This window comes from Blennius ocellaris (assembly GCF_963422515.1).
Source record: "Blennius ocellaris genome assembly, chromosome: 14".
NCBI lineage: Eukaryota > Metazoa > Chordata > Actinopteri > Blenniiformes > Blenniidae > Blennius > Blennius ocellaris.
Window position 1 is genome coordinate 16100715 of NC_137663.1, and position 26023 is coordinate 16126737.

The window sequence follows — 26023 nt, forward strand, 5'->3', positions numbered from 1 at the left end:
TTAAGTACTCTCACAGCTTTTTGCCAAATCTTGGTGCTCCAGCTCTCTATGTCCAAGAGACTTCTTGAGAGGGGAGCGAGTTTTGGGAAAAGCCAGAGCTGAAGACATAAGTTCCTCCTGAGCCTGCTGCAGGTGGAGGACACATCTTGAAGCCTAAAAACAGTCCAGACCTAAAAAATGTCCAGTTCTGCGTGTTCATCAGTTAATGCTTCGGCTCTAGTACACACAAAACCTCCCCCCTGGGAGCAAAGTGTGTTCAAACCAACATCAATATTGAACCCAGAACCTTGTGATTGGAAGTCTCAACTCAGCCACAGCTGCTCTAAATAAACTCACAAGCCTTTTTCTGAACTGTGGGAAGAAACAGAATTACCATAGCAGCACGAGGAGAACATGCAAACACTGGAATCAAAGCCCTGGCCCAAGCACGCCAATTTCATGCTATAAGCTAAGAGTACTAACCACGACCTCACTGTGGCCTCAACATCTATTGTTTGGCTTGTATTTTTCCATATTGAACAAGCTAGTAAAATAAAAGCATTTGGTTATGATTTTTAGTCCGTTTTATTTATTTAGTTAATTATTTTATTCCCCCCAAAAACCTTGCATGTCACTTCTTACAGAATAAAGTGACTTTTAAGCATTAATGTTTGTCTACTACAAACATGTTTGTCATATTGTAGTGTAGTGTGCTCTTCCTCATGTAAACAAGAGTTAAAAGAAATAGTAACATAGCATCTCTGTAGCTTTTCAACTGTTTTGATATAAAACAAAAGAAAAGTTAATGTGTATTTTGAAAAACATAAAAACAAAGCAAATACAAACATATGTATGTGAAACAGTCCATTCAACAGGAGTGAAATCAAGTTCTCTTTATTCATAATCCCACTGGTTTAATACCTTTTATGAACCCGAAGAAAACCAGCACAAACATTCACCCCAACAAAGAGGCGTTTTTCTTTTTTTTTGTGGCAAAGCATAATATAAAATAAGCAGAAAAAAATGACCAACTGAAAAATCAAAATGACCCACTGAGTACAAATTGCAGTTGAAAACAAAACAATCACAACAAACGCTGAATGGCACAGAGCAATTTTCTGCTGGAGTCAAACAAACAAAGGTGTTGTTTTAACCGATAAGTGGCTACGGCTCACAAATGCAACGATGACAACAACTCAGGCAGAAGGCTGAATGGGAATTATGTTTTAATAATGATGAAAAAAAATGCACAGAAGACTACTGCATTAAACAACGACAGGGATTTAAGGTGGAAAGTGTTCCGATCAGAGGATTTAAAATAGAGCGACTGCAAGGGCAAAGAGGGTACGTAGATAAAGTGTTAGTGACATTATCACAGATTTAAGCAAACGTCTCAAATCCTGACTCTTTAAAAAGGATAGTAAAGGTGGGTTTTGGTGCATTTATTTCAGTTTAATAGTGTGATAATGTTTCACATGCCAGATATTGTGCATTGTGTTGGAAGACCTTAAAAAATGAAACAAGAAAATGAGAAAAGTTAAAATCTATGGCTTTTTAACTACATAAAAAGCGTGAATAAAAAGTATCAGCTCTACACATTCAACTGTGCTCATTCCATCCTTGTTGTGGCCTAAGCATGGCTACCAGCACAGCTCTACTGAGAATGCAGTTTAACTGACACTGTAACATCCACTTTACAAGCAGGCATGTTTTATCTGCTCCCCCACATGGACCAATGTGTTTCACAACTAGAAGGATTCATACTGTACATGAACAGGAGCAAAAAAGTCGTGGAAAGCAGCAGACTGCAGCAGAATGCTTAAAATCACTCGTTGTTGGCTGGCAATGCTTCAAGTTTGCCAGTATGTGCTTGCCTTTTATGGGATCAATTGCAGGGTTTTACACTCCCTTCTAGTGTCGTGATGCATGTTTGCACCGCTGACCTGAGATGTAACGGGTCACATCGTTTGCAACTTGGTTCCGTCAATCAACCACACCTGTCAGTCAGTGGTATATAATGATAATACTCAGCAGCTTTGGGAATGATTTGTCGTAAACTCATACATTGCTGTAATTTCTATTTTTGAGTTAAGGTCCATTTCTTCGCTTCTGCATGAGCTGACGCTATATTCTTGATGCTTGCTTTTTCACTAAATTTGTACATGTTGACTTTCATTAAATAGCATAGTAATGTACCTAATTTTTAACAAAGTGAGTCAAAGTGACAGCTTAAAAAGGAATTTTACTACTTTTGGCAGTAATGTGCAAGTAACTAATTACTATTATAAATTTAGTGACTGAGTTACAGTTACTGAAGTTTTCCGTAGCTTGTTTTTTGCTGTATATGAAGTGAGTTGCAGGTCCAGCAGCAGATGCTTTTGTCTGAATGGTTACCGTTATTGTGCTCAAGTCAGAGAGAATATTTGAAGCATTCGAGAAGAATGGCAGATCAACAGATCATAATAAATTAAACACACCTACTTCAATTAAACTATCATCTGCCCTTTGCAGTCAAAACAATTGTTACTCTTTCCTCATCTGACCAGTTCTATCCATAGGTGCAAGTTCATCAGACGTTAAATGATTGCTGGCACCAGCTCAGACAGAAAGAGGGGCAGTAACAAGTAATCCGTCATCAAAACAAATCGTTCCTTTTCTATAGTCTCTGCAAACAATAGCACTTATCGAGAAGAAACATAAACTATAACAATATCCAATCAGGTCATCTTCTTTCAATTAATTGCTTCGATAGGTTTTCTGTTTTGGCCCCAATAGTTACTATTTCACTAAACCTCTATGAGCAGTTGTAGAGCAAACAGTTGTGCAATCTATGATGCTTAGGAGAAACCATTATCTAAATGGTTACGATTCCACTTAGCCCTTGTTTACAAGAGGTGCGCCACTTTAATACGGAATTAACCCTCCCCACCCCCAACAGCTCCACCAAGGATGTATGACTACAAAACAATATAAGCATTGGTATGTGTCCACAGTGCCTGTGATACATTGGCAGACACAGATAAATGTCAGGGATCGCTGATTGGGGAAGGACTTGGGCCTAAGTTACAAGAGCTTGCTTTACTGGAGAAAAAGGAGAGGTGGAGCAAGGAGTCAACAAAGTCATGTCAATAAGACAAAATTCCAAACTCAGAGAAAACCCTGAAGCAGAAGGAATGCAGAAATCACAGGAACACAGCCAACGCTGGAGCAAAGACAAACCAGCAAACAAGACACACACAAGAAAAGTCCAATATATATCACAGCCACCAGGTGAAGACAATCACACACTCAGGCACAGGTGGAACACAGCAAGCGGGGAGCAGCAATCAGACACGAGGAGGGGAAGCCGAAGAGCTTGAAAAGAGTCAGAATATCAAAGTAACACAAGAAGCTAAATGCAAACCATGACACTTGTGATTGAGGATGCTTGGATTGTAAAATAACCCCACCACAAATTAAGCACTACTTGTCAGTAGCTTGCACGATGCTGCTTCTCAGTTCTGTAAACACATGCGATGCTTTGGCTCAAGCATGAAAAGGAAGTGAAGTTAGGTTTTCATTGCATGACCTACATGACATACCCGATATGTGCAGCTGCCCCAGTGTAACACAACAATTAACTTTGTGCAGTGAACTCGACCTGCGGCTCCTGTAGCTTCCTCTGCTACCCAGTTTTCCACTTGCGGAAAGTTAAGATTAACTTTAGTGACACGATTGTGCATCATGACTCATTCAGCTGTTGTAGTTGTTTTGCATGTTTGCCCGAAGCTAAATTTGAGCAAAGTATTTTGGATTTAATTGGTTACAAAGATGCGTCATCCTAAAATAGTCTAATGTCAATCTTATATGTATCACGCTGGGGTTTGTTTTAGTCGCAGAAGATTTAATAAAGAGCGAGCAGTAAGTGACAATTTCAGAGGAGAATAGCAAGAGGAAAGTGAAGATTGCTGTGAAAGGAGCCAGAAGGTTGAGAAGAGGAGGAAGAGGATGGAAATGACAAGACTGCTGAAGAGTATTTGTTAAATGACCTATGAGCGTGTGTATAGCTTTCGGCTTCGATTAAAAATATAGCATTTTTTTTAACTCAGTGGAGAGACCAGAAAGATGGGAAGATGGGCCTTTTTTCCCCAGTCTCTCTCTCTCTCTCTCTCTCTCTCTCTCTCTCTCTCTCTCTCTCTCTCTCTCTCTCTCTCTCTCTCTCTCTCACAGCCTCAGGCTTAATAAAGAACTAATCAGCCGTGAAGGAAATAATGTTCTCTTTTCAAGAAAAGCTCTTACTAAAACAATTGCACAGTAATTGTGTAGTATCCTTTCAGAATGTGTAGACTATGGCACAAACAGTGACTTTTTATAATAACATTATATATCTATAAATCCATAACGGCATTACTGACAATACCATTAAGAATTGCATGCACTCAGTGGCTGAAAGAGATACAAATTAATGCACAAAAGGACATTTATCAAGAGAAGCGCAGCAGCAACAATCACTGTGATTGTGACGGTCTGAAATACGTTACCATTACACATGTTGACATGATGTCATGCCTTCCATATTCATTTTCTTTTAGTCTCAGCTTTACTTTTCAATTTTGACAATTTAATCATCATCCATGAAAATGTTGGTGCAGTGGTGGCTAATAGGTTAGCAAATGAGTGAATGAGGGTAAGGAGCCATTATGAAGAGAAGGCAAAACCTGAGCACTGGGAAACAACTGATAAGCATCATGAGTCACAAAAAACAATAGTAATAATTATTAGAGAGTTGGCCATGTAGACTCTGCCCACCACACACAAGGGAGGGGAGACAGAAGAAAAGGGGAAACACAAAAATCATTATCATCAATCATGTATTCAGGTGGACCAATAACTTTAGAGTTAGACTTTACCTTCAGCAATGTTGAGTGGAAGTAGATCAGCTGCAGATTTTGGGGGATTCCAACATCTCCAGAGATTTGATGTCAAATGGTTTTGATGGCTGCTGCTGCTAACAACAGTCGTTCTGTGCAGGTTGTTACACAAATGTTTGAGTTGAATGTGGTTAGCTCTTACTCCAGTGGAGTCAATGTATGCAACCTTGTCTTCATTTTATCAATAAAAGTACCGACAATCGCGGGGCTCTCTTGGACTTTTTATAAACATTAATCCACTCTTGCACTGTTGTAGGGATGGGGCTGTCATCTGAACGTGCGATAACTCTGACTAGTGCCAGACAGCTGCAGGACTGCTAAAGTTGCCTGCTCCATAAAATACTAACCGACTAATATTTCAGGTGCTGAAAACTTGCATCACAACAAGAACAGAGAGTTGGCCAGATACCAAAATCCATGTGGTGTTGTTTTGTCAAACCATGTGCCAAAACTGGACAGGCTGCGCTCCACAAAATGGTGCCACATGCAAACTAAACAATACAATAAAAGCAGGGACTCCACAGAATTTGCAGCTATAAGTTTTGCATGTGCAGAGAAAACACACAAACACCTCACAGCCCTCAGCCTGGAGTTGAACCTTCACACCAGTGTCTAATTAAATACATGAATACAAGGTAAGGAAAAGATCCTGTGATTAGGTGCAAAAATAATATTATAAGTATTATTTGCTTAATGGCAGAGCTTTTCTGATTGCAGAGCAAATACAAGGGATTTAATTGTTGCCCTTACAGGCTGCCTAATTTCCTAAGTAGCCTTAAGAGTCAACCATTACCACAAGAGTTTATGGCTGTGCTCCTTCCAGGCCCTTACAATCAATAAATCATTCATAATCACTCCTGTTGCTTTCAGGCTGTGAAGCTTTGCTTTGCAGAGCCTCTTCATGGTCAAAACAAGTGAAAGGTAACAATGAGGCTTTAAAAAGGAAGTTCATTAGATCGCAATCAAAATACATCCCGGTCTGCAGAGAGTCAACCGATGGCTGATGTAAGCATGTAATGGCTAAATAATGTACTACTCATTTCAGGATATCTGTATTAACCTTTTAAGCTTTCAAGGTTAACACAAAGAGACAAGACGGCGTCGATGACCTTTTCATTACTCGTGACGAAACATTGTCGCCAAGGACACACACTGCAAAGTGATTACGCCCCGGATTTATTAAGTGGAGCCTTTCGTGTACGGAGTCAGTCCGAGTTTAATGAATAGAATTTCTTTCTATTTAAGTTATCTGAAGATACTGAGTAATGAGTCTATAAGAGACCGACTGGCACACACATTAAATATGAACTCAGAAGTACATTTTCCATGACTGATAGCTTGCCTCGGGTCTTCACTTTCTAATCAATAGCAGTATCACCTTTACTTATTTAAGATGTTGGCTCATTATGTACGGCACTTGAGGTATAATGAGAGCCTGAGGTAAAAATGTAATTAAAAAGATAATATCGTCTTCTACTCGAGTCGTCTACTGAATACTGAGTATCACGGGTCTAAAAAGTAAAACTTGACTCGCTGACATAAAATATGAATCGAGAATTACATTTCTTCCCGATGACAGATCACTCACCTCACGTAAACTCACTACTCTGCTGCGTTGGGATCAATAACTCTATCTCCATTTATTTAAGATGTTAGATTAAAAGGTTCAGTGCACTCATCAGTCGAGGAAGAGGAGATTGATTTTTAGAGTGTAAACCTTGTCAAATTTATTTGAGCTTTCATGGTGCTCCTCAAAGTGTTACCCTTTTATTTTTTGGGGGTATGATAATTAGCAGTACTTGTTTTATACTCCCTGTTCACACTGGTTCACTTCAGACTAAATAAAAGGGCTTTCAACATCCACCAAAGAATAAATGGAAGTGGATGTGTAAAGCCACCCCGTTTCTTTTCTCTTTGTCTCCTCCTCAAGCTCACTAAAGCTGAACCTCTGTATTTAATAGTGAATTTATGAGACCCGTCAAAATGAAACTAAAGTGTAAAATCTCTTTTCTGGTCCCCTGCATTGTGGTAATATTCATTATAGAACAAAAATAATGACACCCTCACCAAACACTCAACTGCGATTCTGTTGCTCCTCTCCGGCGACAGTGTTTCTGAGCTTGTGTTCCCCAAAGGCAGGAGAGCGGTTGTCATCACTCCTCCATCCATGCTGTGCAGGGCTTGGTTGTTTCCTTGCGGGAAGCGATGAAGGCGAAGCTTGAATGGAAAATTTCAGCTCTGAAGATTTTCACACAAGAATCCATTACATGTGACAGCTGACTAAAGTTAGGCAAGTTAAAAAAGTGTTTGCAGTCTCAACAAGCTCAGACACCAACACATTGCGGGATATTTTAGGTGTCTCGAATCTTCAAAAGTTTGTTATTATTCTGCTTGAGAATACTTTTGAGTTTAAAAAAACAAAACAAAAAAACACTAGCCAATAAATGTTGGAGATCTACACTGAATGTCCAAGCAGGAAGACAAAGAGGAGGCCTGGGCAGATGGATGGGTGTATAAGAAGTTGAATCTGACACTGATTGCAATATTTTTGATAAAACTACTCATTGTTCTGCACTTTTTTCTTTATTAATAATAAACATCAAACTAATACTGACACCCAAACAACACTTGAGAAGACATCAATGATGCAGCAGTGAGAGCTCGCTACCTGGTGAAGTTGCGCCACCATCAAACCCACACTATAATAATAATGGGGTAGTTGTGGAAACATGCTATAGGCAGCAGAAATCCTGTATTTCTCACAATAGACTGCTGAAAAACAATAGCTGATTGTATATGTTTCTCATAACAGAATTTCAAGTTATTTATGATTTACAAACATTGATTTCCAAAAACTATGTTTTACAATATTCAAAACAATAGATCTTTTTCATCGCTCATGTGACAGGTACAAAACAACAAAATGCAGGCTGAAATGATCCCATTTTGATTTCTCAAAGATTTGATATTTTGCTTCCTCCAAGATACTTAAGTTTATTAAAAACAATACTTAGAATTGAAATGTATTAAAAGTATTCATCTTACATAGAGACAAACAATTCAGTTACAATTCAGCTACTTAGAGATTACATGTCACTCAACAAAGTGGACATGCTCTGGAAAAATATGTTACATTTTGAGTAGCTTTAGGTACAAAGAGCACTCAGTATAAAAATATTTAGGGTGTTTGAAGTTGTTGGTATTTAAGGGTAATGTAATTTTCCAGTCCAGACCCTGTAGGTTTTAAGTAGGACTGTATGTGACCCCTGGACTGAAATTACTGGGAAACCTCTGCTGGAGATCAACTGTTTGTAGTCATCAAAAAAGAAAATTATAGAAGTATTACAAATCATCCATGAGCATGCATTGTGTGCATTCATCCCTTGTTTTGCACGGCGTGAATAAATATGCAAACCTGAAGAAAAGAAATGATACCGACACTGATTATTTTGGACATTAATATCTTTTTTCTTTTATTAAGACAAGAACTCTTCATTGTTTTGTAAAAATGTCTATTTATGAACCAATACAAAATGTGTATGGGAATGTGGAACTCCTTTTTCTCCATTAATACACATTAACATTTCCCAAGTACAGCAGAGAGACCAAAAAAAAGAAAAAAGAAAATAAGACTCAATCTGAAAACAATGACTGGTGGAACAATGAAAACTTTGTGGGAATCAAATGAGTTTTGGAAAAAAAAAAATAAAGAAAAAGGCAGTGGTGTGTTGAACGTGACAGTAGTACAGCCACGGCAAGTTTCTGATCCTGCTTCAATCCAATAAACATTGTACTCTTTATGACCTACTGTATGTCAACACAAAGCAATACGAAACACATCCTATACAGTGCACCAAATATTAAGAAAAGAAAATACATAAAACATGTACAACATATATATGCAAAATATTTCACCAATTTTGCCACTTGGATCTAGTTGAGTGTGTCGCGCTTGATTTAATGAATGCTTTGTACTTGCTCTCATGTTGTTGATAAGTGGGGCCTAAACTTTGTAATCTACCTGAGGTGCAGTCACATCGGTCAGCAACGCATGAACCTGAGACAGGACATCATCAAAAGAATTTAATGTGGAGAAAACTACATTGGTTACACTGTAAGATTGTGGTCTAATCTTTATAACTGGGCATTAAAATTGAAAATAAACTGATTAAAAAAAACATGACACACAATCACCTTAAATATCAATCAACAGTGTACTTCTAATTCAGAGCGATTAAACATACTCACATTGTTTTGTTAGTTTTATTTTCACACTCTAACTTTGGGTGGGAAAAAAAAAGTTTTATTATGAGAAAAACAATTGGGAAAATCACTCCTGGCAATTCAGCCCACGAAAGATTTAATTTTCACAAATAAACCCAAGTATCAACCTTGAGGGAGAAGACAATATTCAGTTGTAATCCTTTTATTGGCAAGTATGTATTTTGAAGTCTGATTCAAATGGAAGCTGCCACATGTCACTGAAGCGAAATAGTGCTCACTGTAAAATACAAATCACACAATCTCAGTCTTACAGACAAAGTGACATCTGTCTTGTGATTCATAAAGCAACGATAACAAGTCAGTTAATAGTTTAATCGGACACTAGACCGTGAAACATCGAAATCTAATCGGTACCCGACGCCACGCCCACCCAACAAACACAAAACAGTGTCATCAGCGTACAGTGTTAACTTAGTGGTATATTCCTCTGGGACTACAGGACTTTTCAAGTTAACTCGAGGTTTAACAGAAGAGACGAGACGGAGACAGTGGGACGTCTCTCCTGTAATTCCCTCCTACAACTGCCACATCCAATGAAAAGTCTAGAAATACATCCACAGCACCACCTAAGCCCATCTGCTGTGCTCTAAAGTTGGGCAAAAAACAAAAATAAATGAAAAGAAAAGAAACAAAGCAAGAAACACTAATCGCACAAATGTGTTATGCTCAAGAAAGGTGAATTTTGCACAATGCACATCACAAGCACCTTGTCTAATGCCTTTGGACAACCCTCAACCCCCCCCTACTACTTTGATATGGTATGGAAAGACTGAATGCTGTCTTCATGCATGACCATGATATATTAAAGCTATCACGTTGGTAATGTGTTGCAGTCTGAGTTACACATCAACAGAAATCCAATCAAATGCTTTAACATGGCAATAAAGTATTAAATCACGTATGGGAGTGGACACACGTCAAGCAACACCAATAAATCCCAACAGCCATTAATTTTTCCACACAGTTGTTGTTGTGAAAGTGTATTTCAACGAGCTCAGATGGTTGCTTCGACTGATATGGATGCTCAATATACATTAATGCTAAAGATTAGGCAATACATTAAGATATTACAGTGGAAGAGAGTATGATGCAGTGCAGGAAAATCGTTAAATGTGGATGATTATGAGAAAAAAAAAGATCTTTCGACAGCACAAATCAGCAACAAAAGAATAGAGAAACATTACAAATGTAAATCCTTGCAAGCGGGTGTGCTGAATGATACAATTTTTGTGATTACCATCCAATCTTGATAAATCTAAGTGGCTTTTCCAATTGATTTTTGCTTTTCGACTTCCATTTGAAACATTTCAGGCATGAATGCCTTCCACGGTCACACCTGAGAAATGCTCACTGCTGCCATCGTTGGGCTTGGTGGATCAAAACGTGATATCATGAAGCATTCACAAGTGAAGTGGTCTTAGCTTTAAAGGTGGTCACTGCGACCTCGTCCGAGAAAGGAGTCATGGAGTGTGCCACTTGCTGTCTGAACTCTGCCAACAATGCTGCCAGTAGATCTTTATTGGCATGTTAGGGAGCCAGCACCATTAACGCCAGCCATGGCTTAACACTGCGGAGCACAACATGTGTATTAAGTTCCATTACAAACGGTTAATTACTTTTGGCATCCTCGGTGGTTCCCGGCCGGCGCAGCAAAACGCATTCTCATTCAGTTTTGGCAGGTGACACATGAAGCAACACGGGGAGGCAAAGCAGAATGTTTCAGCACATACAAATGCGCTAAAAATATTTAAGAGTGAAGCAAAAAGCTGCTGCATCAAATCAAAAACCTTGTATGTTGAGATGACGCGATGGGGATTGTGAAAGACCAGGGGTCTGTCTACCAGAGCATTTCCCAAATTTTGTATCTTTTTCTTTCTTTCCTTTTTATTTTTATTTTTTTAAAACAGTTTGACGAAACTCACAATGAGTGTGATACGATAAAAGCCACAAAGGTACTCCATTGTAATTCTATTAAGTTGTAAAAAATATTTCTCAGTAAGGATTAGTGTACAATACAGCTGTGATTCCATTGGCTTGATTTACATGGGGTTTGTGTGTGAATGGGAAAACACGAACACACCGATGGGAGGACATGAGGATCTGCACACGTCTTCCTCAATGCACCTCAGATTTGAACGTTTCAGTCTGGGGGCTGCATCTCTCGGTAAATTTATGTACACTTTAGTGGGGAGTTTGAGCCGCCTACTGGACGATATTTTTTCGGGGTTGTTTTTGCAGCCGCCTCTCATTACGTCTTGACTGGGAATCTGTCAAAACATTCTTAGTTCTTACTTTCTTATTTGTAAGGGGGTTTAAAAAAGCGAGAGCAGATGGAAATCAACTGAAAACCATTACAACTCAATAAAAGCCAATGAGGGGAAAGAAAACTGGGATTCCATTTGGCGAAATAGAAGAAAATAAAAATACTGAACAGAGTAAAAGATATAACTGAAATGGCAGCTCAGTGAGAAAAGGTGAGGTTCTTATTTAAAAAAGGGCGAGTCTGTCCTGAGGACCTAAAGTTGCTAAATAAAATGAAGATAAAATTGATAAAATGGGAAGATTTTTTTGATAGAACCTTTCCTGCCTAATCTTGTGAGTTTTTCTTACTACTGTGATGATGATGATGATGACGACAGTGAATGGGGAGACCATTAGAAGGGACCTGTTTCCCATTGATGTCCTTTGTACAATGACATGTAAAGCGTCCCATGCATTTTTGGAGCTGTCTTTAAAATGAAGGAATAATGAACTAATGGAAATAATGGCTTGAGACGAATCACAGTATATTGGAGAGAGTTACTTCTTTTTACGATATGCAGGAGAGGATACGTGTGTGAAGACACATTTCAAGGAAATGAATAAAGTGGCTGTGTAATTTTACCCTCATACAAAAGCCAACAGCACATCGATAATTACGAGTGGAGGTGGGAGGGGGCGGTGAAACATTGGCGGCGGCGGCGGAGTGGGGGGTGGGGGCAACGAGGCTATGCAAATGATGTCTCAACACAAAAAGTATGGGTCGAACCAAAACAATTCAGAACAAGGCACAGAATTTTCTGCAAATGGCTGAACTAAATAAAATTCGTACCAGCAGTTAGGGAGGTGTTTGAATGGTGAAGCTCTCTACAGTGATTTCTGGCAACGTCTGGCGCACCCTCCCACCCCCTCCCAAGTCCCCCCTCACCCTTCAGTCCCCACCCACCCTCCCCATCTCATTGTTTTTCTCCATTAACCGAAACCCCTCCCACCCCGTTTTTGTCCTTTTTTGTTTTTTGATTTTTTTTTTCTTTAAACACACAAAACATTCCATCTACATCTGCAGACTAGACTAAACAACGGCTGAAAACCAGGCCTTCCTTTAATCCCCACCCACCACCACCTTCTCTGTTCTACCCTCACTAAAAGTGAATCACTTCCAACTTGACCTCCCCCCCCCACCTATTCCAACAATACCCACCCCACCCCACCCCACCAAAAACAGCCCGTGTGTCCCAAAGAGGACACCAGAGGGCTGTTCTGTTTCTGATTAGATGTAGTACTCCTTCTTCTCGTCGGAGTTGGTATGGCCACCCTCTGCGTTGATGATAGCCGTGTCGGCATCGGCCGCGTCGTCCGCTCCTTTGGCCTCGTGCGTGAAGTAGGTACCTGAGGGGGAGGCGACAGGGGGTGGGGGGGGTACAGTGTCACGGACTGGATAATAGCCTGCTGCTTCGCATGATACAAAAGATTAAAATGTGCCTCCTCCATCTCGCACCGCCTAATTATGCAAATCCATCTCTGTGTGGCCATTTACATACACAAACACCAGCGAGCTGTAATATTGTGATTATACACTTTCTTTGCTCTTATTTTTTTCCCCCCTTTCTTTTAGCCATGCTCAAAATCAGGAAATGATCTTGAAATGAGGGGAAGAGCGTGGCTTGTGCCTTCAAATTAACCACGTCAAGAAACAAAAAGAGAAAAGGGAAGCAGCCAGCAACTTCAAACATAATTGAATACATTTATTCACATCCTATCACAGTGGAGGTTTAGTGATGTTGACAATAATCTTGATAAAGTAAGTAAGGGATGGGTCTAAGTAAAGGCAGAACCGATGTGAGACGATAGAATTAAATAAACTCTGGTATCCCGGTGTGTTACTATGCAGTGTAGGAAAACCAATAGAAGTGAAAACAACCTTGATGTGACATTTTTACCTGTCAAGACGCACAAAGAACATACTGAATTTTCATCCGTACAAATGAACGTACTCATTTACTTGTAGTGATTAAATTTGTATTGTTTAGAAGTCTGTGTGCTATTTAAATATGGTTCTACCATATTGAAATTCACACAATTGAATACCACGGAAAACCATTGCCGGTAGTTTGTAAGAAAAATGTAAAATATAAGATGGTAAACTTAAGCTGAGGAAAGTGTTCAAGGTGTTTCTTTCCTTCTTTTGGCAAAAAACGGAGGCAAAAAGCCGTATTAGCGTCACTAATCACAGATGGAAGTGTTGCCAACGAGCAGGAAATAGTTGTAACTCTGTAACAAACCCAGAATATAGGGTCATTTATAAGAGTTTGTTTCGATATCTAAAATAAAACTAGGAAACTATTTTGTTTGTGACGCAGCTGGTACAGTTTCACTACTTACTTGTAAACAGTTTGATTAAACCTTTAATGATATTAGCTCCAAAGATGTGTGAGAGATTGACACACATGTCCATGTTACAAATCCAGTCTTCTCCTCTATCAACTCTATTCATTTGTATGTTGGTGGTTTATCTATTTATTTGTTGCCGCTTTTTTTTTTTTTTAAAGAACTCAGTTTTGGGTTCATTTTGGTTAATTTCTAATTAGTTGGTGAGCTCTGTGTCTGTGTTATGCATATGCTTATTGAAATAATCTGAATTATTACAACTCCCATACTCACTTTCAGAGCTACGTTGAGTCATTATTGAGAGACAGGCCAATTAAAGATTCCACAAACATGATTAACTCTAGTGTTTTTCAAAGGAACTGTCCCAGTGTACTTGTGATTATTGGTCTTTATTCTGTCATCACTGTTTATATGTGACCTGCAGGCAATTTAACTAGCAAACAGTTTGACACTAATCATATACGCAATCAGTCATCAAGTTTTGATTGCTCACTTAAACCTTATTGTTTTTCATAATGCAAACGTGTTGTCTAACCGCCTCGGAGGAAAACAGGCTGCCACCGAAAGGTGATTGGAGTTTATTGCAAGCGTATGTTTGATAGTTCGGATCATAAGTTTTTATATGTGGTAAAGACGGCGAGAGTGAAGCCTGATTTGGGAGGAATGATGAACAGCTGGATTATTTGACAAGTTGTTAAAAAGAGAAAAACAGATTTTAGACGGTTTGGATGTTATTTAAATCGAGAAGAGGTGCTACATTAGGTAATCTGTCATGCATGGTTAATATATGCTGGTGGGACATCATAATACACAGGGTGAGATTTTTCTGATGACAGGAGCAATATAAAAGAGTACGAAATAGTGTGTTGAGATGATGGAAAAGCTGTTTTATTTACAATACATGGAAAGCAGAACTCATTTATTGCATATGGATCTCCTAAATGTACAACATGCAATAGGATTTACGCTTGCATGTCTGTTTCCAACACATCTGACAACGATGTTTAAAGCAGTTTAGCCTTTAGCAGCGATGCTGCTGTTATTGTAGGAAGCGTTTCCACAGCTGGCCCGCCACGACTTTTGAGTGAGGATGAGTTCAGAATTGGGCCTTGTTCATAAGGCAAAAGGTTGAAAATGGTGCATTTCGATTGTGCGTTTAACACAATAGCAGAGTTTTTCAGAACTTTTTCATGTAAACAGGGAGAACACAACTTTTTGGAAAGTTGGCAGCCTACATGTGTTGATAGATTGCTGCGAGTAGATCGAGTTCAGACCCTTTGAATTTAACAACCCTTCTTAAAGTGTTGATGCCGTTGTCCTGTGGCTTGCTCATGGGGTTTGCTCTTATTGTGTGATTACATTTTAGAAGACACTTGTTTGATGTGTTTGGACTATTCCATTTATGTGATGTGTAGACCAAGGGGTCAGTCTATACCACCACCCGTTCTACAAAATCCCACGCTGAATATATTATATGAATATGTTCGAGAGCATGTGAGTGGAGGGTCTGCGTTAAAATCCCACGATTGTCAGCGTAAAAAGTCTTACATGTAAATCCGCTGTACAGTATAACATTTTACTATTATAACATTTCTTTTACTATCTACTTTCAAACATTCAGCCTCACGAAAGTCTGTATCTGTGCCTCTTTTCTGGTCTGCTTTTGTTTCCTGTGTTGCAGCATTGTCAGATCGCACTATCACATCATCGCCTGCAGTGTTATTGTTGCCAACCGTGGCTGAAAACTACAAAACTAAACCCAAGTCGTAATAAACCAAAATTGCCCTTTAAAATCTGTCTAGCGGAACTTGGCAGCCCGGCAGTGAGGCTGCACCACATGGCCATGTGGCAGGCACTCAGAGTTAATAAATCATGTAGGAGTCAGTCAGCTGGACATGGGGTGCTTTTGTTTACTAAACTACTTGGCTGATTTGGACGAGGCAGGACACGGACGGGAAAAAGATCGAAGCCACGGGGCTTGATGGGAGCGCAGCAGAAATTTATCAGCGGGTCCGGGCAGCTGTTGATAGACAGCCGTGATACAAAACCCAGTCGGTTTTAACTGGCTGAGAAGGTGAGGTGAATAAACTGTGCGGGTCAACTGTGCACCCCTCAACTACTTGAGGTGCAGGAAATCTACTCTTAATTTAATATTGTGGATTTTTTTTTCTCCTTCCATCGCTGAGATTCACAGGTGGATAACTCACATGCATACAGTGAATTTCAGCTTCTGGGCTCATGTCTAAAGGGAAAACTGCAGTGCTGTATAATAAGAATAATAAGAATAATAAGAATAATAATAATGAAACCTTTTGTTCTGGACCTTTAATTTGTCTCATTTACAGCCCTTCCTCTTTCATTAATGTACCCACTTCCATTTCCTCCCGCGTAGGAAATATCAAAGTGTGAAATTCGTTATAGATTATAATTATTTCTGTGTTATGAGGGCGGCATGTGAGATTTGTAATGCAATTCAGCAGGACCGCATGAAAAATGTAATTTTACTCATCACCAGTAACCCGTAGCCTTACTAACTGTCTCTCCATCATTTGGATTGCATCCATCCGATGAGGTAATGAGAAGTTTGTACCCAAATAAAGTGAAGAGGTTGAAGTTGATCATCAGTAAAGTACTGGAGTGAAAAAATCACGTGAAAATGCAACTTACAGAAAAACAATGCATGAAATCAATACTTAAAGGAACCATATATATTTCCTATCTGTATATTACTTGTGCATTAACATAAATAATTAAAACTGAGGCAATAATACTTTGGTTTAAATTATAATTAGTATATTTCCACAACAATAAAGGAGATCTTTTACGGGGTCAAATGTTGTTTGTTGTTTAGCTTCATCACTTCATGAGCATTAATGTTTCTTTCCAAGCTCCTGACCATATTTTCATTGAGACTAACAGGCTGAATCACCTGCAAAGCATCGGGAGATGATCTAACTCGCTCCTCTATAGCTCTCCATTGTTCTCATAAGTGGTCTAATTAAACATGCTTTACATAATAGCTCCCCCTTTTATGCAGCGGTCGTCAGTGCAAAGGTAAATGTTTTTCTAAAGGCTTCAAAACCGTAATACCAAGGACTCTTACCTTTGTGTCTCGCAAAGTAACGCCCCAAGACAATGAGTAGACAGAGCATGGCGAATACGACCACGGCCACCACTCCTCCGATGACTGCATGGTCCACTGTTCTGGGCGCTCCTTCTCCAGCCCGTGAATCTGAAAGAAAACAGGAGGAATGCTCAATAAACGCAGCTAACAGTGCAGTGAAGAACTCCTCGTAACGCTGAGGCAAATAACAATCAGCCACCGATTCCCCGCAGGGACGTCTGACTGTAAAACACAACAAAGACGATGTTTATGTGGTTTATTTAATGTAGAGGTAGACGGCCTGAGATATGCTCATTTAACAACACTGGAAACACAATTGCACTGTGTTAATACAGAGATGCTCAAGGTGTTGTTATATTATTCAAAATGAATAAGAAAAAGAAGAACAAATAAAAGCCCTGCATGGACACAATTGTGAGTAACGCAACCACAAGAAAGAAAAAAATTGTTCAAGTTAACACAGTGCACATTTAACAATGATAATTAGGGTGTTCAGCCAATTTTGCAAAACCCAGGAGGGAAAAAAGACCAAAAAGAGAATTAAGTAGAAGAAGAAATATCTTTATTTGTCACATGTGCAGTGGCAATACACTGGTACAGTGAGATTTGTTCTCTTTGTTCAGGAGAGGAGTCACTGCCCACAGCAGTTTTTCTTTTTCCTTATAATATTTCGTCCGTCCATCCATCCATCCATCCGTCTGTGTCTATTTTTATTTTATTTTTTGCTTGATGTTGTTCTTATTGTCAGAACTTGTTGTTTAGGTTACTGAATCTCTATTTTATGTATCTCTTGGTTGTACCTGGAGGATTTATGTGGACTTTTTCCTCATTAATAGGTTTGTCGACAAGGTTGCTGTCTGTTTTGTTGGAAACAATTGAAGCAACAAGCTGTTTACTTCACTTTTTCCACTGGATGTTCTTCTAGCTCCAAACTTACTTCACTAACTTCAAGGCCACCCATTATTCGAATTGGTAACAATAGCAGGCATTTAAAAAGAAAAAAAAAATACTCAAATACAACAGATGTTTTTGATGACAATCTGAGATGATAAAATAGAGTGTCATGTACAGCCATTAATGAAATGAGTGTAACACATGCAACCGTATATTTTGTAAGAAAAAGCTTGTAAAACAACGAGGCCGTCAGGTAGAACACAGACATACCAGGAAATGTCAACAATCAACCCCATATTGTTTGTGAATATTACTTTTTATGTTTATTAGGTATAAACAAAGTTATATGCCATCTAAATATGATAAAAGCTTTTGAAAAGTGAAACATTGCCACATTTCACAATTTAAAGCTTCTTTCAAAATATACATTTCTTCAATTCTTCACATAATTTTTGTGTAATATTACATGATCACCACAACTGCTATTGAATGTTATATGCAAAAACGTAAACATACAGCCCAGAGCAGGGGTCATCACCTCCGGTCCTTGAGGGTCCCTGTCCTGTATGTTTTAGCTCTCTCCCAGTTGCAACACATCTGATTGCAATGACGGGGCTCGTTAATGGTCTTTTTCACAACCTTGGTGATGACATCATTAGATTCAGGTATGCTGAAGAGAGACAGAACTAAAACATGCAGGACAGGTGATCCAGAGGACCAGGGTTGGAGACCACTGGGCCAGAGGATTGATTCCACATGCATTCTGAAGGTGTATAATGAATCTCGACGCCTTTAGCATTTTGAAAAGGCAAAATCCTCTCGTCATATATAGTAACCAGGGGACTATAACAGGGTGGCAATACGTTTTTTATTTCCCCCTGTTCATGTGGTAATTCTTATATGCCATGCAGAAGAAAGGAGACAAAACATTAAAATGTCATATGAAATACAAAATAAATGTAAAATGACAGCCATGTTCAAGCATGTTCAGAATTCTCTCAATTTCTGGAAAGCCCGTCCAAGCAACGCTTGTGACATTATTATATGACAGATAATTGTTTTCCAGGGTGATAAGAGTGAAAAATGGGGTATATATGGACCAGAGGACAAGTTGCATTTTTCATATTTGACTTACCAGTAGGATTGTTTTTTTTTTTTTTACATCACCAACCATAAAACCATTTTGTTTTCAATACATTGTCTCAAGATTTTTGAAAATTACTGTTTAATTTGTATGTCCTCAAGTTTGACTTTTCAATGGTTGATATACAATCACAATTTATATCATCATATTGAATCAAAGCAATGCGGTTTTTGTCATTTCATCCCAATGCTTCTAATCTAAAACAACACACGTCATATATTGCACTGTTCAATTTGTACTATTTTGATTGTTTCCTCCTACAAGTAATAATAACTTTTTTTTTTCTCCTCATAGAGTTCAGCTTGGCTCCTTAGTCTCTTGCTGACATTTTAATAACTATGCGATAAAATTGCCGCGACAATAACTGTTTGGATTGCAATCAAGAATTGATTAAGAATTATCATGTTCCTGCCAGAGTGAGAAAAATCACTCGGTATTTTACCTTTCCTCAAGAAGCTATTTGACAGTGTTTGTGTGTCATTGAAGTAAAAAAAAAAAAAAAAAAGCCCCCAAAAATGATCATAATGGAAAAGTTTTGCACATCAGAAATATTCACAAAGTATTAACAGGGCTGGAATAATGTTTTGCAAGCTGTGAGAAATGTTAGTAAGAGTAGCAGGCCTCCTGAAGGTCTTGATTGTAATGCTGTGTGAAAGCTATTGATCAGGTGTAAGCATCCATGACAACCCAGAGTTAATATGTGTTTGTGGACCTGATTAGACCTTTACAGGACAGAGAGCGAGAGTACGCATGATGCTGGAGTGAGAAGAGTCAATTCACAGAGCTGAGGCTGCACTGACGCACTTTTGCATCTAATAAAATCACAGACGGATCATAATATATAGCAATATGAAATCTGCAATACTGATACAGAGAAAAAAAAAATCAGAGGGTTGATTGATTAGAATGAAGTATGCTCTAATACAACGGGTGTGCTAAAAGCTGAACATAATACACAAGTCCAAAGACATGTACTGTATATTAGAAGAATTGATGTCCTAAACTTGATAATCTGCATGAATGTAAGTGAGCAATTGCAGTGAGATTGGTGTAAAATGGTATCAAACGCCCAAAAATAACACATTTACTCTTAAATCTAAACACAATGCTGATCAAACAGTGTAATATCAGATTTGTTTCATGCATCTCGTCTGATGTGCTGATGATATTGTATTAATCACTTTAAGATGCACTGGTGTTCACCAATACATTTTAGTTTTGCTAGACTATTTGGGCAAAATTCTCACGTACACGTTACCCTCTCTACCAAACTAATGGACATTTCCCACTGGTAACAAAAAAAATAAAAAATACTGCTAAAATGGAGAAATAGTGAAGCCAGGACCTAGAAAAGCAGCCTGTTCTTAGTAATCTCTTCACGTGAGGAGCAGACCTTCAGCCCCCGCCATCCATTAGCTGTAGTAACTCACTAAAACCCCCTCCACATACTTGTCCAGCTCAGTTCGACACAGAGGATTTGCCGAGCGCGCTTCAGAAAGCTGAGCGAGCTGGCCTCAATTGATTAACGAATAACAGAAACAGAAAAGAGAGAAACACCGTGGATAACACCAGCTACCGCCCATCCCCTTACACACCTGGAGGAATGGAGTAGGGAGTAGGGGGAGGGCAGTTCAGTGCTACCTGTCAAACTCAACAAAACATTACCTGATAGATCTAATAGGTTATTTTGACTTCAGATTTTCTTTTTTAGTGCTGGGCAGATTCAATTAAACCGAGCAGGAATCCTTCTGACATCCAATTCGCTCTTGTCAGGCCGCGAGAGCTGTGCTTTAACACACTTTCCTATTACGATGTTAATGTGGACTTTGGCTTTGGGGGGTGGAGGCGATAGAGCGTTGTGCGCGGTCCGGTCGGGGTGGGTGGTGGAGGTGGCCGGGGTGATAGCGAATTCCTGATTGTCTGTACCAAACTTTCCAGGTTTTAATTAATTTCAGTGGGGAAAGGAGAGAAGAGGCTTTCAAAGTGACTCAAACTCATACGGCCTTGCATTAAAGCACCCAAGGGCCTGGTCTCATAAAGTTTCTTTTTCGGATATAAAAACAGGCGCAGACGTGAAATTGCATGCAGCCCATTAATGGGACACACTGAAGATTTCAAAATATAAGACGCTATTCATTCAGCGATGTGACAAAATAAGAAATGATTGTGTCCGTTATTCTAACGCGTCGTTAAATGGAGCTGAATCAAATCAGCCTTTCGTCGAGTTTTGAAAGCCATTTCCTCAATTTGACTCCATACAACTTTTATTTGTGGACTTTAAAGAACCTTCTGTGTTATATCCCTTCTTAGGATCTACAATCTTTCCTGAGTCTCTTATCTTTTCCTCACAGCTTTGACTTTGTGGACATCCTCCATATCACGCATATATCTGATAATGTCCTTTACCAACTTGTCGATCTTCTTGGCGTCACACTTCGTTTTGAGCTTTTTCAGCCGCAGCACTTTATCCAATCACTCCATGGCAAACAAAAGCAAACGAACGGCCCACTGCTCTCAAGTATGCAGGCTCCAATGCAAACAAAGACCTCATTATAAGAGTCCTATTTGATGTCACTCATGGTATTATTTATAGCTGATCCCCTGCAAAATGCTCACAAACCAAAAGCACATGTCTCTTTGAGCATACAATTAAGAATACGTTATGCTCTTTTTTTTTTTTTTGTGATTCATGCTCCTCGCTTCATCCGCAGCGTGGATTCACAGGAATAAACAAGTCAACCAGCCCGTCTTTCTTTGCATACAAAGGGGCAATGAATGTAAAACCTGACTGGACGTCCCGACAGTGAAGCTTGCGTGGCTTCTTTGGCTTTCCTCACCAGACTGCAGTGTTCATCCCCCCCCCCCCCACTTCAGAGCTTCAATTCACCCTGCTTTAGTTCCGTTTCCATGTTGTGGCTGTTTGATGAGGTTATATGTGCTGGAGTTTGTCCGATGGTATTTTCTTTTTCTTTTTTTTTACGTTCTCTTTGCCTGGTTCTCAAGTTATTGTTGTACCTTGAAAGAAACTGGTCCTGTTGAAGGCGCTACACTAAAACATCTAGAAACAATAAATTGTTTATTGCTATTGTTTCATCCACACAGGATTTCTTTTTCTTAAATTGATAATAGCTTCAAAAGTAAAATCTAAAGATCATTTTGCATCGGTTGTATTATGTGTCTTATTTTCACATCACTAAGTAATTTTAATTTCAAACATTTATTCTATTGGTTTTTACATAGACGTATTAATTATTGTAAAACATAGTGTGAAAGAGATTTATTACATGCTAAATAAACATTATAAATTGCTTTTGTTGTTATTATACAACTCAAAGTGCTTCACAAAGTATGATAGGTGAAAATATAAACTTGACTTTAACTTAAGTCTTGTGATGCACATTTTAAGCACTTTTTTCTCTCAATCTTCAAATAAAGTCAATAGAGGGAAAAAAAGCAATTTTTGTTTTATTAACAATAAACACTACAAAGATGATTATTTTGCTCTTATGCAGAAGCTTCCTTAAATCGCAACAGCACTATAGCACTCTATTTTATTAGTTCTTTACTATATTGTGGCTTCACAAGTAGTTTGTGGACTGAAGAAGAAGAAAAAAAACAACAACGAGCAATTCCTTTCTCAATAAAACCAAAAAACATAAAAGCGGTGGTGCAGGTTTCTTTTCTGGCTCTTTGAAATGAGCTCTGTTTGTACTGTCTGGATGTGTCGTCAATTTCCATGAAGCACTCAGTGGCAGTCATAACATATAAAGCAATTTGCACGTCACATCAGCTGAGTATCACTTATGAGCAATTACTGTCACCAAGTAAAATACAGTATATTTTCGAGCTTATCATACAGGCCAAATGAAACGTCAAATTGCACGGGTCATTGTTTTAGCAATCAAAGAAGTGCACACTCCAGACAATTACTGTTATTGCCTTCTCTTAAAAGTTGCCTCTGTCATGAATAAAAAGCCTCGAAGATCCACATCAAACTGGAAATGGCGACAATTTGTGTCCTTTAACTGCGGCTCTCGGTATTAATTACCCAAACACAAGGAAAAACAAAGTTGAAGTAAGTGCTAATATCACTGAAGTGGCCACACTCAACTCGTCAATCATTTTCTCGCTCGCAACCTCAAACTGACTCAAACTTATCAAAGCATACCAGACATCTGCTCAGAACACCTGAAAACCTCACTTTCATTTCTCATATCAGTGAATTACAAGTGGTAAACTATCTGTATGTCGCCGTTGTCCATATTCAAAGCAATCTAATCTTTTGAGATACACCTCATATTTACTCAAGGGGAGGATTTCCTCAGAGGGGGAGGATCAGGAATCAGATAATCAGATCAGATTTGAATACAAATACCATTAAAACACAAAGCTTCACAATTTTTGGTAAACCAAGGATATAGAAAACCTACATTTGTTCACATTACACCGAAAGAAGAGATCAGCCTGCTGAACATGGGAACTTTTAAAAGAAAATGGCAAGTAGATAGGAGAGGTTATATACTTTTTGAAAATGAATAATTGTAGATAGCTTCATCTTTTTATTACTTTAATATCAAAGTACATAGGCAACTTCAAGTGCAATAAATGGCCATCTTAGGGTTTTATGTTTATGATACATTAAGCCAAAAATATTATTCCCAGTAGTTTAACAGCTGATGTATAATTCTGTCTGTTTTGACAACACTAAGCTTAAATTGGCATTATTTGCTTTAAAACAGTTATCGTTACCTATTTTGTAGGTTGAGTATCACTGGCCGGTGGAATCTAATCCGACATGTTCAGATCTGTGGCTCTCATCCACAAAGTTTCCGAATCATTTAAAAGTATTTTTACCCCAGAAGTAAATCTACAAACTGGTACCAGGAACTGTACAAACTTCCTGGTACGTCGGGGAAAGTTTCCAAGATCAAAATCCAGCTTTTGTTTCAATCCTCGGCGGATCTTTGTCAGGTCGCACATTGTTGAGCTCAACCAGTTTGTCTTGTATTGTGCGACTGTCATCACATTACATTTGTTAGCTCTGAAGGAACAATAGGAAACGTGGACGTTGCCAAACACAGTCACGAAAGACGGTGCAGGAACACTAATCTTCATGTGGTTTCACAAATCTCAGTATCAGAGTCACGGATCTGCCTCCTCTAACGTCTTTGTATTTGATTTTTCTTTTGTTAGCTCAGATAATTTGTCTGATCTCAGGAAAAGAAAAACACCACATTGTATGCTGTCGTATTACACCACTGCTGTTCTGGGCTTATCTTTCCACGAGGCTCCTTCCCACTTTGGCATGCACCAGAAATATAAATGATTAATGGAGAATGGGCTCCAAGCGGGGGGTGTCCACGGGGCTAAACAATGCACGCAGCAGTCAATCAAGAGCGGTCATTTTGGAAGGGGGTAAAAACATCCACCTGACGTGGGGATGTGGAGTATCTCATTTTCATGAGGACGTGTTGATGGAGGCTCGGTTTAAGACAAGGGGAGATCTACTAATTGGATCTGCTAATCTGCTAATTAAGCATTAGTGATTTCAGTGTTGTGCCCATACAGCCTGTAGATAGACGGGCAATCAGGGATATAGCCATACTATGTGGGTGGGGTGTCATAAGAGCACATTGGCTTGTCAAGATCCACTTCCATTGCCAACAACGCTCTCGTTTAAAGAGCGAATGTAATTAAAGTTCCCGATGAACCTATTCATTGAACCTATTTAAAACTGTCAGTTAAATCTCTTGCCTCTCAGGTAGCGAGGCGCGTAGCTTACATACAGAGCGACTCGGTCAGGGATTCATGGGGTCATCTTCAAAACAACATAATAAAAAAGAAAAAAAAGAAAAAGAAAGACAGCCACAGCATTAAAGACAGAACCAAACAAGGAAAATAGCTCATGGGTCAAATAGTTGGAACTGAAAAGATTAAAAAACAGAAACAAAAATGCTGTGTTTTGATGTTTGACTTCTTTGGTGATTCAAGAGGCGGTCGGACTTTCTGTGTTTGCAATTTTAAAAACATCATTACTTTTTTAATGTGCTATCATAACTGGGAAAATCGCTAAGAGGTGTAAACCAGGTATACCGTGGTGATCAAAGAGCTCTCCTCCAAGTCGGAGGGCTTCCAGGTGGAAAGATTTAAAAATACAATGCTCTAAATCGATTAAGGAGGGAAGAAAATATCCTGTCTTGTAAGGTTATAAATTATATAATTAACCTCGGCACACCTCTGATACAGCCACACTTTCAGGGTCATTATTACTTCTGCTTTATGTGCAAAACCGGCTTCAGTCCTGATTGACAAGAGGAGAAGTGAATAATTTAGGAGATTTCAAGGATTTTTAGGCATTTTGAGGATCTGTAACACGAACTGCCATCATTAGAGAACAGCCACGGGTTTTTCATTCAGGAAGTTACTGTACTTTTATGATTGTACAATTGTTTTTCTGCACATTACAAACAATTACAAAGTACAAAGAAGCTCTTGTTAGATATATGTAATACGCTGAGGAATCCGTGAACAGTATTGTCATAGTATGAAGGTCTTAGGGAACACTGTGATGTTTTTTTTTACATGTTTTTGAGAGGCATGCATGCCAAATCATGTAAAAAGTTTAAAATGGAAGTTATTATATTTTTGGCAAATTACATTACCTTAATACTGTTTGTTGAATGTATTTTAGTTTGTATTACACTTTTGCTTTCAGCCATATAAATCTAGTCTGGAGCTACCCTTTAAAATGAGGAAAAGACATCCCATACAGTTGTATAGTGAAGCAGCCAATCATGTAACAAAGCCAGTAACCTAATAAAAAACATAACCACCACCATAACACACAGTTCTGCATAGTATTTTCTTAAATTAATAAATAAAAACTATGACCACTATATTTATTGTCGATCATCAAATGGCACAAAAACACTTAAGTATTTATAAGAAACTGTCTTCAGTATGTATTATTTTAATATTGACTGCAGTTATTGTATTTTTTTTTCTTATTGTGCTTATGTATACACATGATTACATAAAAAC

The 26023-nt window shown here is 38.7% G+C and overlaps 1 protein-coding gene across 2 annotated transcripts in view; it reads right to left on the reverse strand.

The window, feature by feature from the left end:
* Window positions 1-12702: 12702 nt before the first annotated feature.
* Window positions 12703-26023, reverse strand: part of cadm1a (cell adhesion molecule 1a) — a gene marked incomplete at its 3' end in the record, with an annotated part of 423559 nt that continues 410238 nt past the window's right edge. For both annotated transcript variants that reach the window (XM_080509140.1, XM_080509139.1), the window contains 2 exons: window positions 16924-17052; window positions 12703-12821 (listed from right to left, as the gene is read on the reverse strand). In XM_080509140.1, the coding sequence (XP_080365266.1) occupies window positions 12703-12821; window positions 16924-17052 (248 nt within the window). The remainder of the gene's footprint in view (window positions 12822-16923; window positions 17053-26023) is intronic.